The sequence below is a fragment of the Ochotona princeps genome, chromosome X, assembly GCF_030435755.1.
Source record: "Ochotona princeps isolate mOchPri1 chromosome X, mOchPri1.hap1, whole genome shotgun sequence".
NCBI lineage: Eukaryota > Metazoa > Chordata > Mammalia > Lagomorpha > Ochotonidae > Ochotona > Ochotona princeps.
In genome coordinates this window covers 36,555,444-36,568,145 of record NC_080865.1, presented here as the reverse complement: position 1 = coordinate 36,568,145, position 12,702 = coordinate 36,555,444, and the positions used below count along the sequence as shown (strand labels likewise).

The 12,702-nt window shown below is 40.6% G+C and overlaps 1 protein-coding gene across 4 annotated transcripts in view; it reads right to left on the bottom strand.

Annotated features, from left to right (window-relative positions):
* The window catches only part of LOC131478491 (heat shock factor protein 3-like), an 86,164-nt gene that overhangs the window by 51,643 nt on the left and 21,819 nt on the right, over positions 1–12,702 (bottom strand). For all 4 annotated transcript variants that reach the window (XM_058658366.1, XM_058658363.1, XM_058658364.1 and 1 more), the window contains exons 3-6: positions 10,950–11,071; positions 3,320–3,441; positions 1,740–1,815; positions 724–785 (exon numbers count right to left, since the gene is read on the bottom strand). In XM_058658366.1, the coding sequence (XP_058514349.1) occupies positions 724–785; positions 1,740–1,815; positions 3,320–3,441; positions 10,950–11,071 (382 nt within the window). The remainder of the gene's footprint in view (positions 1–723; positions 786–1,739; positions 1,816–3,319; positions 3,442–10,949; positions 11,072–12,702) is intronic.

Genomic DNA, 12,702 nt, shown 5'->3' with positions numbered 1-12,702 from the left:
ATTTTCATAATTAGAAGCCTGAGAATGACTGGCATTTCATATAGCTACATTAGGTATCAATGACTCCCCTAAAACCACCTTAAGGATGTAGACAGAAACAGTCTACGATTAATAGCTAGCAATATGCTATGATCTGAAAAGTATTATAACAAAAACAATATATACTGAACTAATATGATATATTTGGCTCTCTTTGTTAGCTGTCTTTTCTGTTGTGATGTCATACACACCATTCATACATGATGACTAACTTCTGTGACCTAAAAGATAGCAATAAAGAACAAACTTGCAAAGTGAAAAAATACTGAGAGAAAGGTGCCTGATCAATTAAGAAAATACTTGGGATTCAGCAAACTTACCTTTTTAAAAAAGAATTATGTATTACTTTTATTTAAAAGGCAGATTTACAGAGAAGAGAGAGAGAGAGAGAGAGAGAGAGAGAGAGAGAGAGAGAGAGAGAGAGAGAGAAAGGAGAGAAGAGAGAAGAGTGAGAGTTGGTTCAATCCCCAGCTGGTTGCAATGGCCACAGCTTCTCCTAGTTCTCCCACGTTGGGTGCAGGACGCACAAGGACTTGAGGCATCTTCTGGTCTGCTGCTTTCTGGGCCCATAAACAAGGAGCTGGTTTGGGAGTGGAGCAACTGGCATATGAACGGTGATCATAATGGGATGCTTGGAGGTGGGAAATTAGCCTGCTACGCCACCATACCAGCCTCCAAATTTACCTTTTTCTATTTGTGTTTATCGCACTGTTTCTGCTTGTAATGTTCAAGATCAACTGGAGAAGCTGAAATATGATACAGAACATTTTAATGAGGACATCACATCTAATAATTAGAGATATCAGTAGATGAAAAGGAAGTTATGAGAGTCAACCAAATAAAATATGTAGCAATTTTTAAAAGATTTTTAAATTTTTATTAGAAAGGCAGATTTACAGGGAGGAGAGACAGAAAGATCTTTCATTTACTGGTTCACTCCCCAAAATGGCCACAACAGTTGAAGTTGAGCTGATCTGAAACCAGGAGCCAGGAGCTTCCTCAGCCATCTCCCATGTGGGTGCAGGGGGCCAAGGGGTTTGGGCCATCCTATGCTGCTTTCCCAGGCCATACGTAGGGAGCTGGATGGGAAGTGAAGCAGCCTGGACATGAACCTGTGCCCACATGGGATGCCAGCACAACAGGCAAAGGGTTCGACAATTGAGCCATCATGCTGGCCCCAACCAAGTAAAACTGAAAATTAGCAAGCTTTTATTTTGGTCTTCACAGCACTTTGTATTGTAATCATTTTATGTCGAAGACAAAACTGCCATTAAATAACTCTGATAAGAATATTTACAGAGGAGTAAGGATAAGAAGTTTTAAAAACATATCTGTACTTGCTTGAAACGTAGTTAGAATAAGAGAGAGCAACAGGGAATCTGAGATATCTTCCATCCCCTGAATCATTGGCATTTCATATACCTATGTGTACATGAATTACTCTCTATATGGGAAAATACCCAGAACTGGGACAAGCCAAATCCAGGAATCTGGAGCTCCAGCCAGGTTTCCTATCTGAGTGTCAGGGGCTCAAGTACTTGGGTTAACTTTTGCTTCCATTCCTGACACACAACAGGGAGCTGACCAGAAGTGGAGCAGCCAGGCAATGCACAGCATTCAGATATGGGATGCAGGTGTTGGTGTAATCCATTGTGCCACAACACTAGTTACAAGAACCACCTAAAATAGTGAATTAGTACCTTTGTTGATAGCTGCTGTTGCTGGTAGTTCTTCTGTCTCAGGTTTATCAATTCATGCAACAGGACTTCATATTCCCTGAAACATTAGATTCTCCCAAATAAACCAGAATAGAAACGTGGTATTTTGAAGATGTAATATATAATAATATGCTGAAATATCTGATCTAACATCACTCATAATATTCTTCATGAAGATTATTACCCCAATAATGCTATTTCAGCCCCAAAGTATAACTCCTTTCAAACTTTGTCAATTAGTGCATTAGAAGTATCACATTAACATTTTTTGAAAGCATACCACCTCCATACTCTTTCAATATGACAATAGGAAATTTACTTCACACCAAGATACTACTAATAAAAATTCGTTATTAACAACCACAGGGGCAGAAAAAATGCTTTATGGAATTCTGGAAGCTTTCTAAATCAAGACCAATGAATTTACACAAAATGAGCATATCTTTACTTGTAAACAATATGACACTGCACAATTTGTTTCAGATTAAAAGACTACAGATTTATTGTGCAGAATTAAAAATGTGGCCTAATGTTCCACAATGGGGAAAAATACCAACATTTGGGGAGAGGAACCTCTGAAAGGCATTTGTTTCATTGTTGTCCAACAGTTTTTGTCTGTTCTACCTATAAAACTATCCAGAACCCACTGGAACACCAGCAACCACATGATATACATGTGTGCTATGGCTAACATTCAACAGCAGGCTGATATCCAGAATTAACATGAAATATTGGCTTATGAACAATGTGAATAAAAATTCTGGCTTATATTAAATGCGAAGGCCAAAAATACTTCCATTAATCTTACTGCCTTTCTTTTCTCCAGTTCTGGAAGTGAAAAGTTTTACTAACTCAGTTGCAAAAGAATCATGGAATTAAACGTACATTTGTTTAAGTTTAATTTGGACATTGGAGCACGTGTACACACACATACACATATGTGTCCTCTAAGGCAAATAATTAGTTATAAGCAGTTCTCACAGGATTGGTTGTGCAACTCTTTAGCCATTTAAATTTTGCCTTTGAATATTACTACTGCCTGAGAAAAAGCTCTAATGTTAGAGTCATTGCAAGCTGTATTATGCATCCTGTAGTTCAACATAAAATACCAGAAAATATCTTAAAACAGTCATTTTATATACAAAGTGAAACCTAGGCTAGAGAAAAGCATCATGAGATTATCTTGGGACTCACCAATAAGAAGTAAATAAGCTGGGAATGCAGGCCAGAGCACTTAAATAAGACTCTACTTAAATATATTTTTCTGGTTTTAGTGTCAGATGAAAAGTGGTATCTGCTGTATTTCGCATATCTGTATAACTGTCTTGGATGCTGGTAACCTATTTCTGATTTATCCAGTGGTCTGCTAGTCAGCCAGGCTTCTGAGTCTGAGCCATTGAAAAAGCAGCCTATGTACTGAAATGTTTGATTTATGCTGTGGTTTTACTTCAAAGAAACTTCATTAAAGTGTCTTGGAAAACAAGAGTTCAGTTTCTCAATTCACAGGAAATCAACTGTAAGAACCTAAGAAACAGACATTGGAAATCCTGATAAACACTTACACTTTAAGGTTTTCAAATCTGCCATTCATGGTGTTCTGCATCTCATTTATCTCATGCATTTCAGTAATCATTCTTTGGAGATCATCAGGGTGAATTCCGACATTATTTTTCATTACTGGTCCCTAAAATTAAAATACAATACAGTTGGGTTGGTTAGAAATTTCATACCACTGAATCTCCATTACAGGCAATAATTAGGGGTAAGAGAGGCATGATTAGTCTATAACAGTAGACTGGATTTCACAAATGTACTGTCATAGACCTAAACAAAGTGTGCCTCAGATTAAAATTATTGCATACATTTTCATCTCTCCCACTAATGTGAAAGTTTCTGGAACATGAGGAACACAGTCTCTGGTTATCCTTCCCCTCAATTCTCAAATAATTTTTATACATATCTATGATAAATGTTTATTAGATCAGCACATTTTTGGACTGACATGCATAAATGAAAATGCAAGAATGAATAAATTATAGTTTTTTATAGTATAAAATATACATACAAAGAACTATGATTAAGTATACAAAATACAAAAAAATATTTAGATACTATTTTGACAGAAAACTAGATTAATTTAGCAACACATCTTCATACAGAGACCTCACTCTGATAAATTTGAGCTCTGACCCCCCCCCCTCAGCTCTTTCTTGTCAGAAGCAATTATCTGTGATGTTAAAGAAGAAGCTTGATTTCATGGGTAATCCACAATGTCATTAATTCTCAAAACCAATTCAAAGTAGACTATACTTTTTTTTAAAGATTTATTCATTTTATTACAGCCAGATATACACAGAGGAGGAGAGACAGAGAGGAAGATCTTCCGTCCAATGATTCACTCCCCAAGTGAGCCGCAATGGGCCGGTGCGTGCCGATCTGAAGCCGGGAACCAGGAACCTCTTCCAGGTCTCCCACGTGGGTGCAGGGTCCCAAAGCTTTGGGCCATCCTTGACTGCTTTCCCAGGCCACAAGCAGGGAGCTGGATGGGAAGTGGAGCTGCCGGGATTAGAACCGGCGCCCATATGGGATCCTAGGGTGTTCAAGGCGAGGACTTTAGCTGCTAGGCCACGCCGCCAGGCCCAGGGCACAAATTATTATTTAGTTTTTATTTTATTATTTTTCTGTCATTTTAAAATTTATGGTACAATTCCATAGGCTCTGGGATTTCCCCTACCCCCTACCCAAATTCCCTTCCCTCCCAACTGATTCCCCCCATATTATTACAATAGCAATAAGCAGTAATAAGTCCATCACTCTACTATTTGTGTCCTGACATTGCTGGTTCAGACAATGACAGTCCAGAATCCCACTGTCAAGACATACGCAACATTTTCATTGGGAGCCCATTTTTGATTTGGATGTAGAGATGCATACTGCATTCTATCTTAACATCTGGATTCACATCATATTGCAAGAATTCTTTACAAAATTTCATTCATTCAGAATTTTATGATATGGGCACAAATTAGTATTATTTATTCTAATAGTACATATAAGAGGAGCTGGCACTGTGGTTTAGGGGGTTAAGCTACCTCCTAGGATCTTAGCATGCCACCTGAATGGTTTTTTGAGTCTTGGCTGCTCTACTTCCGATCTAGCTTCGTGCTAATGCACTTGGGAAAGCAGTAGAAGATGACTTAAGTGCTTGGGTCTCTGTCACTCAGGTGGAAGATCGAGACAGAGTTTCAGGCAAGACTTCAGGTTGGCCCAGTCCTGGCCATTAAGGGCAACTAAGGAATGAACCCATGGATGGAAGATTCTCTCTTTCTCTCAATTTTCCTTTCAAATACATAAATCTTAACTATTTTTTTCTTCTTCTTCTTCTCCTTCTTCTTGTTTGATAGGTGGGGAACTCCAGGCCAGAACACATGACCCAGGCCCCCAGATAGGGGGGACTATGGCTTGCCCAGGGAACGGGGTACGGGGACATACTGGAGTGGGAGCAATGGATGGCATGTTCGACAGTGAAAGAATGATTTCTGGGATCTTCTATGTACCAAGCTACTGTACTCACAGGTAGGCAAAGGAAATGAGATGGAGTGGTTTGGGGAGTGAGGGGAACCAGAGGGCATGTCTAGGTCAGGCCAACACATCTGCTCATGAGGGAGACCTGAGCTTACCCAAATAACATCATACGCCACACCCTGGGGGTTGCAAAAGTTGGGATGGGAGGTGCATGCCTGGCTGGTCTAGGCAACAGCACCCACCTGTGAGGGTCAGAGCAGGGTTGGTTCAAGTTAGGCTGGGACACAGTACCTGCTAGGGCACAAAATAACTCGATCTGGGGAGAGTATTCTGTAGGGGAATTGTGAACTCTCTTCTGTTGGGACTGCAGCACTTGCTGGCTTATGTGGAGAGTCAGGGGTGGTGGTGGACCAAGACAGCCTGGACCATGAAACTCACCTGAGAGAAATCCACCATATATTCATGGGAGCTGGGGATGGGATAAGGTCAGTTGGGCCCAGGCTGCAATAACTGATGGTTCATGCAAGGGCTGGGCCACTGTCAAGCAGGGCTACTGCCCCCACTAACACGTTTGAGATCTGGGGTTGGGAGCGGGCCTGGTAGTGGAACTTGGGGAACTCATTTACGAGTCTGCAGCTTCCACTTAGCAACACAAGAGTCAGCCCTGGGGGCAGACCAGGTCAGATAAGTCTGCAGCACCTGTCAGCATTTGTGTGGGTCGGGTCTGTGGACAGGCTAGACTGGGCCAAGCTTTAGCATCTGCTGGCACACCTAAGAGCGAGGACAGGCTGTAGGCCATGTCAGGCTGGGCTAGGCTGCCACACGGGTTAACAAGAGCTGAGACCACAGATGAGCTATGTCAGGCTGTGCTGAAGCACTCACCACCACGCCTGAGACCTGAGGTTGGAAATGGTCTTGCTAAGATAACTCTGGGCATTTCCCTATTGAGCTGCAGCTCCCACTGGTGAGTGCAAGGGCTGAGGCTGTGGGCAGACCAAGCTAAGCAAGACTGTAGCACCCATCAGCATGTGTGTGGACTGGGTCTAGCATGTGTGTGGACTAGCCCAAAATGGGCTAGTCTCTAGCAACCGCTGGATCACGTGAGAGCTGGGGATGGGGATGGGCAAGGCTGGGCTAGGCTGTAGCATCCATCAGTGAGAGTCAGGAGTACAGGTCAATCAGGCTGGGCCATAGTACCCATTGTTGAGTGCCAGTATTGAAGGCAGGTCATGTCAGTCTGGGCAGCACAAGTGAGGTATGGGTTAGAAACAGGCTAGACCAGGCCAGGCTGCAGAACCTGTTGGCATACATGAGCTGGGTCTGGGGAAGGCCAGGAAGGCTTAGTCCACAGCACACACTGGCATGAGTGAAAGCCAGGACAGGGTGAAAGCCAGGCAGGATTGGACCTCAATATCTGTCAGTACATATGAGGGCTGGAGGTGGTCCAGGCTGATCTAGGCTAATGCACCTCCTGGCAAGAGCTGGGATTGGAGGCAGGATGGGCTAAGGCTGTAGTGTCTGCTGGTGAATGCTGATATGGAGGCTGGGAGAAGGACTGGTAAAGGAATTTCAGGAATTTCCTTGCTGGGTTACTGCTTCCATTGATGAGCGTGAGAACTGAGACTGGGGGTGGGCCAGACTGGGCTAGGCTGTTGTACTCTCTGGCATGCACAAGAGCCAGAACTGGTGTGGACTGGCTGATGTGGCCACAGGATCAGCTTGCAAGTGCCAGGACTGGGTATAAGTCATGTCAGGCTGGCACCCCTTGCCAGGCACAAGATTTTGGGCCGGGAACATTGCTGGCAAGGGAACTGTGGGCATTCACCTGTTAGGCTGTACCTATTGCTGGTGAATGCAAGAATCAGGACTGGAGGCAGACCAATACAGACAAGGTGGTGGCACCTGTTGACATACATGAGGGCTGGGTCTAGGGGCAAGTCAGTCTGATCTAAACCACAGCACCCATGGGTTTGCATGAGAGCTGGGCCAGGATAGGCTGCAGCAGCGGCTGGCATGCACAAAAACTGGGGCTGTGGGCAGGCCTGAAGGAGGTTATTTGGGGTCACCCTGACTAGGCCATTGCACTTGCTGGTGTGCATAAGGAATAGGTCTGTGACAGGCCAGCTGTGCTGGGCTGCATCACCCATTGGTTTGTGTGACATATGGAGCTGGAGTGGAACTGACCAGGTAGCTACATCCACTGGCAAGTGCGTTGGCTGTGCTGGTGACAGACTGAACCTGACCTTGCTAGCTGGCACACATAAGGTCAAGTGTAAGATCACCAGTGGTAGTAAGTTTTCTTGGGGGAACCCACCAATTGGACTGCTGGAGTCAGGCCTTGGAAACAGGGAAAATCACAGGATGCATGTAGTCTGACCTTGGAGTACATATATCTGGTCCGGCCCGTTCAATTGCTGCTGCCTGTGCAGTGGACAGTATGTCCAGATGCACATGCAGAAAATGATGGCTAACTCATCTAGACCATTAGAGAATGTCAAATGCCTCATCAGAGGATGCATGGCAGAGGAGGTTGGACAATTGTCTTGACCAAGCTTTGAAGCATGTTCCTGGGTCTGTGGATACACTAAGATGGACTTTGTCAACAAGCAGATCTTGGGAAGATCTTCTCAGGCCTGGATCAATGGAACCAAAAATTTTTCATGGCTACCAAAACCACTCAAGTAATACCCTTGGAATACTCTTCCCCACATCAAGGTCTCTAGTGTGTCATCACAGGACTAATCTCCCATCCCAGGGCGCTGATGTGGTTTCACAGCAAGGAGTGACCTTCTCTCCCTCCTCCCTGGAGGACACAAGCAGGCTAAAAAAATAAACAAAAACCATAAATGCGAATTCTTAACCACCTTCTGTGACCACCTCATTGACATTTCAATTTTAGTTTATACACAACATATAACATACATAACATGTTATACATAACATCATATCATCTTAAATTAAGGCAAACATGTGGTATTTAACCTTTACTTTTAACATATTGGTTACTCATTACTATGTCAATTAATTCCATAATGATGTAAATTTGTGCTGATGGTATGTTGGAGCTTTTAATTGATTGGGATGATACTCTGCTGGCTCTGTCTTCAGACCAGAGAGGGTATACCTAAGAAGCTGTTGAACTTGACTGGACAATAAGATGCTGGACTCTATGTTTGGTATATGCTTGCAATGGGGGAATCTCAACTGAACTTGAACTGTGGTTATGCAACAAGGTGGAGGAATCCAACATGGTGGGAGTGTTTGGGGAGGGGTGGGGAGAACCCAAGTACCTATGAAACTGTGTCACATAATGCAATGTAATTAATTAATTAAAAAAAAAGAAAAAATGCAAAAAAAAAGAAATGTTAAAAAAAAAGAAAATGTACTATATTCTGACTATTAACTCAATTTGTTCTGTAGGTACCAGCTATAAAATAAAGATCACTTAACTATAGAAAAAAATAGCAAAGAGAAAGTAAATGTACCATGATTATTAAGAGAGGATGTACATGTGGCCTTCAAAAAATTTATGGAAAATGGAATTAAAAGCAGTGGGAAAATAAGGTTGGAAATCCATGCATGACTTCTCACGAAAAAAAAAAAAACAAATAAATAAACAAAAAACAAGACTGAAATGCATACTCCACCCACGTTCTTTTGTATCTGACCCTCCCAACTGTAATTGGAGGCCCACATAGGCATGCATCTGTGTCAACTATGTAAACATTATTAAAAATAAAAGTCTGATGTAATCAATTTCATCAGACTTCAGAATAAGGAGCAATCACATTTGGAATAAGCCAGACATCTGTTTTGATGCTGTGATAATCAATAAATAGGCTTGCCATATGTTTAGTCCAGGACCTAGTGATCCTTTTGTGGATATGTACCATTTCCCAAATATTCACTAAAGCCAATGAAATAAGCCAACACAATACTAGCAAAATCATTTCAAGCTGCTTTCTTCCAAAAGAAATAAAAGGAAGAATTTGGTTTATCTTTATTTGAGAGGGAGGGAGAGGAAGGTATGAGAGCGATTGAGGGGGAAGGAGAACACCTATCTATTGGTTTACTCTGGTGGGCTTGAGTTTGGCTGCAAGCTGTGTACTTAATCCATATTTCCTGGGGATCCATCTACTTGAATTGCCTTCCAGGATTTGCAGTGACAGGAATTTGGAACTGAAAGCTACAGCTGGGGATTGAACTGAGACACTTGGATAGGGGATGTCTGAACCACTAGGCCAAATGTCTGCCTCCAATACCTCTTTCAATAAATCACAATTGTCACTTGCACTAACTAGTAGCATATGAGAATCACTACTGCCTATGTAAAAGCTTGAAGTTAGAATTAAATACTGGTCAGCTCATGTATCAAAATACTACTCTGAATGAGAGTAACAAAACAATGTCCTAAGGATATTCAGATATCTGTGTATGGCTCTTCTTTTTTTAATGGGATTTGGGCCCTGAAATATTATAGTTTAGCTTTCTCCTCCATTCTTCATATAATGTAGACCATTCCAAGGTCACCACAATAATGCTCTCGTGTTAATAAAAGGTGTCCTGTGAATCAAAATTTGTTCTATTGCAGTTGAGCTTGTTAACTCGAGTCTGAGGATCTCTTAATTTTTTTAAAAAAATCCTAATAGCTTCTGTTTTTATACAGGCTATATCATCAAACCATAAAATGTTAAGTGCTTGCTTATTTGCTTACATTAATACATTCACTACATATAAACATTAAAATAATGGCATCATGCATCATAGGGAAATTCCACTATACTCATGATAGAACACAGAGTTGAAAAAAATCAATAATGATATTATTCTGAAAATGATTTCGATCATTCAGGTTCCCTGGAAATTTCTTCAGATCCTTGAGGGTTTAAAAATGTTTTAAATGGCCCAGTGTGACAGCATAGCAGCTAAAATCCTCGCCTTGCATGCGCTGGGATCGCATATAGGCACTGGTTCTAATCCCGGCAGCTCCACTTCCCATCCAGCTCCCTGCTTGTGGCCTGGGAAAGCAGTTGAGGACGGCCCAAAGTCTTGGGACCCTGCACTCGTATAGGAGACCCAAAAGAAGCTCTTGGCTTCAGATCAGCTCAGCTCTGGGTGTTGCGGCCTCTTGGGGAGTGAATCATCATCTTCCTCTCTGCCTCTCCTCCTCTCTGTATATCTGATTTTGCAATAAAAATAAATGAATCTTAAAAAAAAACCCTAGTCTAAGTAATATGACAAATCTTTATATTTTTACTTTTTCTTTTGAGCTTTCAGTACCCAAGTATCATCTGAATATACTGCTCATGCAAATTATCAGTGTATGTAGAGACAGCGTAAGTGTTACAATTCTATATGCTGTCCTGGCTTGGATGCAGCCATGGGTATTAGCCAGCAGATATGGCAGTTAATCTGCACATTAAGCAAACTACATGGTAAAAAGATAATAAAAATTTAGGAGAGTGATCATAAGTCTCTGGACAAACTGGTATTCAAAAGTCATGCTTCCAGGGAAGTATAAGAAAGTAGCAAATGAGTACTCAGTTGGCAAATACCAACTGTCAATGATTTGACCCTTAAGAGTTAGAGAAACTCTAAAATGTGCAGATCAGGGAAATACTGCCTGTAGCCAAAATGCTATGGAGAAATGTGTTGCAATAGTCTTACCTTACGCTTGATATTTTCCATAAGGCTGGTGTTTCCTTTTTGGAAGAGAGGATGGTGATATTCCATCACTTTATTCACCTTGGCTTGAAATACGCTGTCAAAAATCACCTTTCGAAAACCATCTTGTAAAAAAAAAAAAAAGAAAGAAAAAAGAATACAATAACTACCATCACAACAAAGGTTTCTGAGAACATTCTGATAGGTTAGCAATCATCAGAATAAGTAATCAACATTAGGAAATGCTAACTGCTACAAAATACTAAATTAGCAGATATCTTAAACTCAGAAACAGGTGTCAACAGTAAATTTTTTAATTCATTGGTATAAATGGAACACGTCTCATGATTTTCATATTCACGTTTTGAGAATACAATGAGATTTCCCACCATCCTTCACGTCCATCCTCACTCCTCATTCCATTCTTATTTTTCTTTTAATTTATTTTATAATCATAAGCTTAGTTCTCCATTGGAGAGACCATTTTTTTGTCAGGAGTATAGCCAACAGATATAGAAAACAACCAAACAATGTCAGTTTAACACAATATAAAGGTGGTTTTTTTGTACTCTATATTAGGTACAACCAAAGAAAATATTGATATTTGTTTTTCTGGGACTTGTTTGTTTATTTATTTATTACAGAAATTATAAATAATTCTAGGGTAATGGTGTGGAAGCACAAACAATTGAAATCTATGTGTAATCCTTAGGTCTTATTTTAACCAACAGGTTCACATTTCTGCAACACACTATATGTTGACATATCTCAATATCTCAAGAATTTATGGAGTGGGGAAAATATTTGGATTTTTCCCTAATATTTTTCTGCTAATTCTCTGAAAATGATTCAAAACAAGGCAGTATGAGAAAGGAACAGAAGCAAAGTGACTTGGAGTAATGACAAGGGAGATTATTTGCTGCTGGATAACCAAGAGATTGAAGTACTTTAAATGTGTGCATGGATATATTTAATGAATGAAAAAGTTACAGTCATGGGTAATCCAGAAGAGGCAAAATGGAAACCAATAAGCATATTTTTTAAAAAGAGTTGTACTGCCACTTTCCAGATACAGCTTGATATGTTAACAGGGAGTTAGGAAAGGATCACAATGGGAGTGTAATGAAGTACTTCAAACTTTGGTTGATACTAGACATTCGTTATACATTAACTGCTTTAAACTCATGTAGGAATGTGGATTTATAAACACAGAGATTCAGAGTTCACAGAAATCAAGGAATGGAGAAAAGTGTGTTGGCAGCTGTTAACCACAGTATGTATCTATAGAAATGTTACTGCAACACTGCTGCTTTATTACGTATAGAGAAGTCCAACTTCCCCTTCCTTTTTCTAATCTACCATCAAAGAGGCGATAATATCCAAAGACATCCAGAAATTTCTGTCTTATTCCAGTTTATAAACAGCATTTTAAAAAAGAGTCTTGATGAAGATGTAAATGAAAATGTTTAATATCATCATTGTCTAGCAGCAATACTTGGTATAGAAAATCTCCCATTGGTTCTTGAAATGTCACTCATAAGATAGTGAGTAAACTCATATTCCCTAGCGTCTATCATGAGGAATCTGAGTGCACCTTGCTAAGGAGAGATTTTCAGATGAATTATAACCAAAGGTAAATTCAAATTTATAAATTACTTCCTTTGAAATAGACTTTGGACATTCATCAATTCATCTAAATAGTGATGATTTTATTCTAGGGTCCAGTCAATTTCCATTTCCTGGCTAACTAGGGACA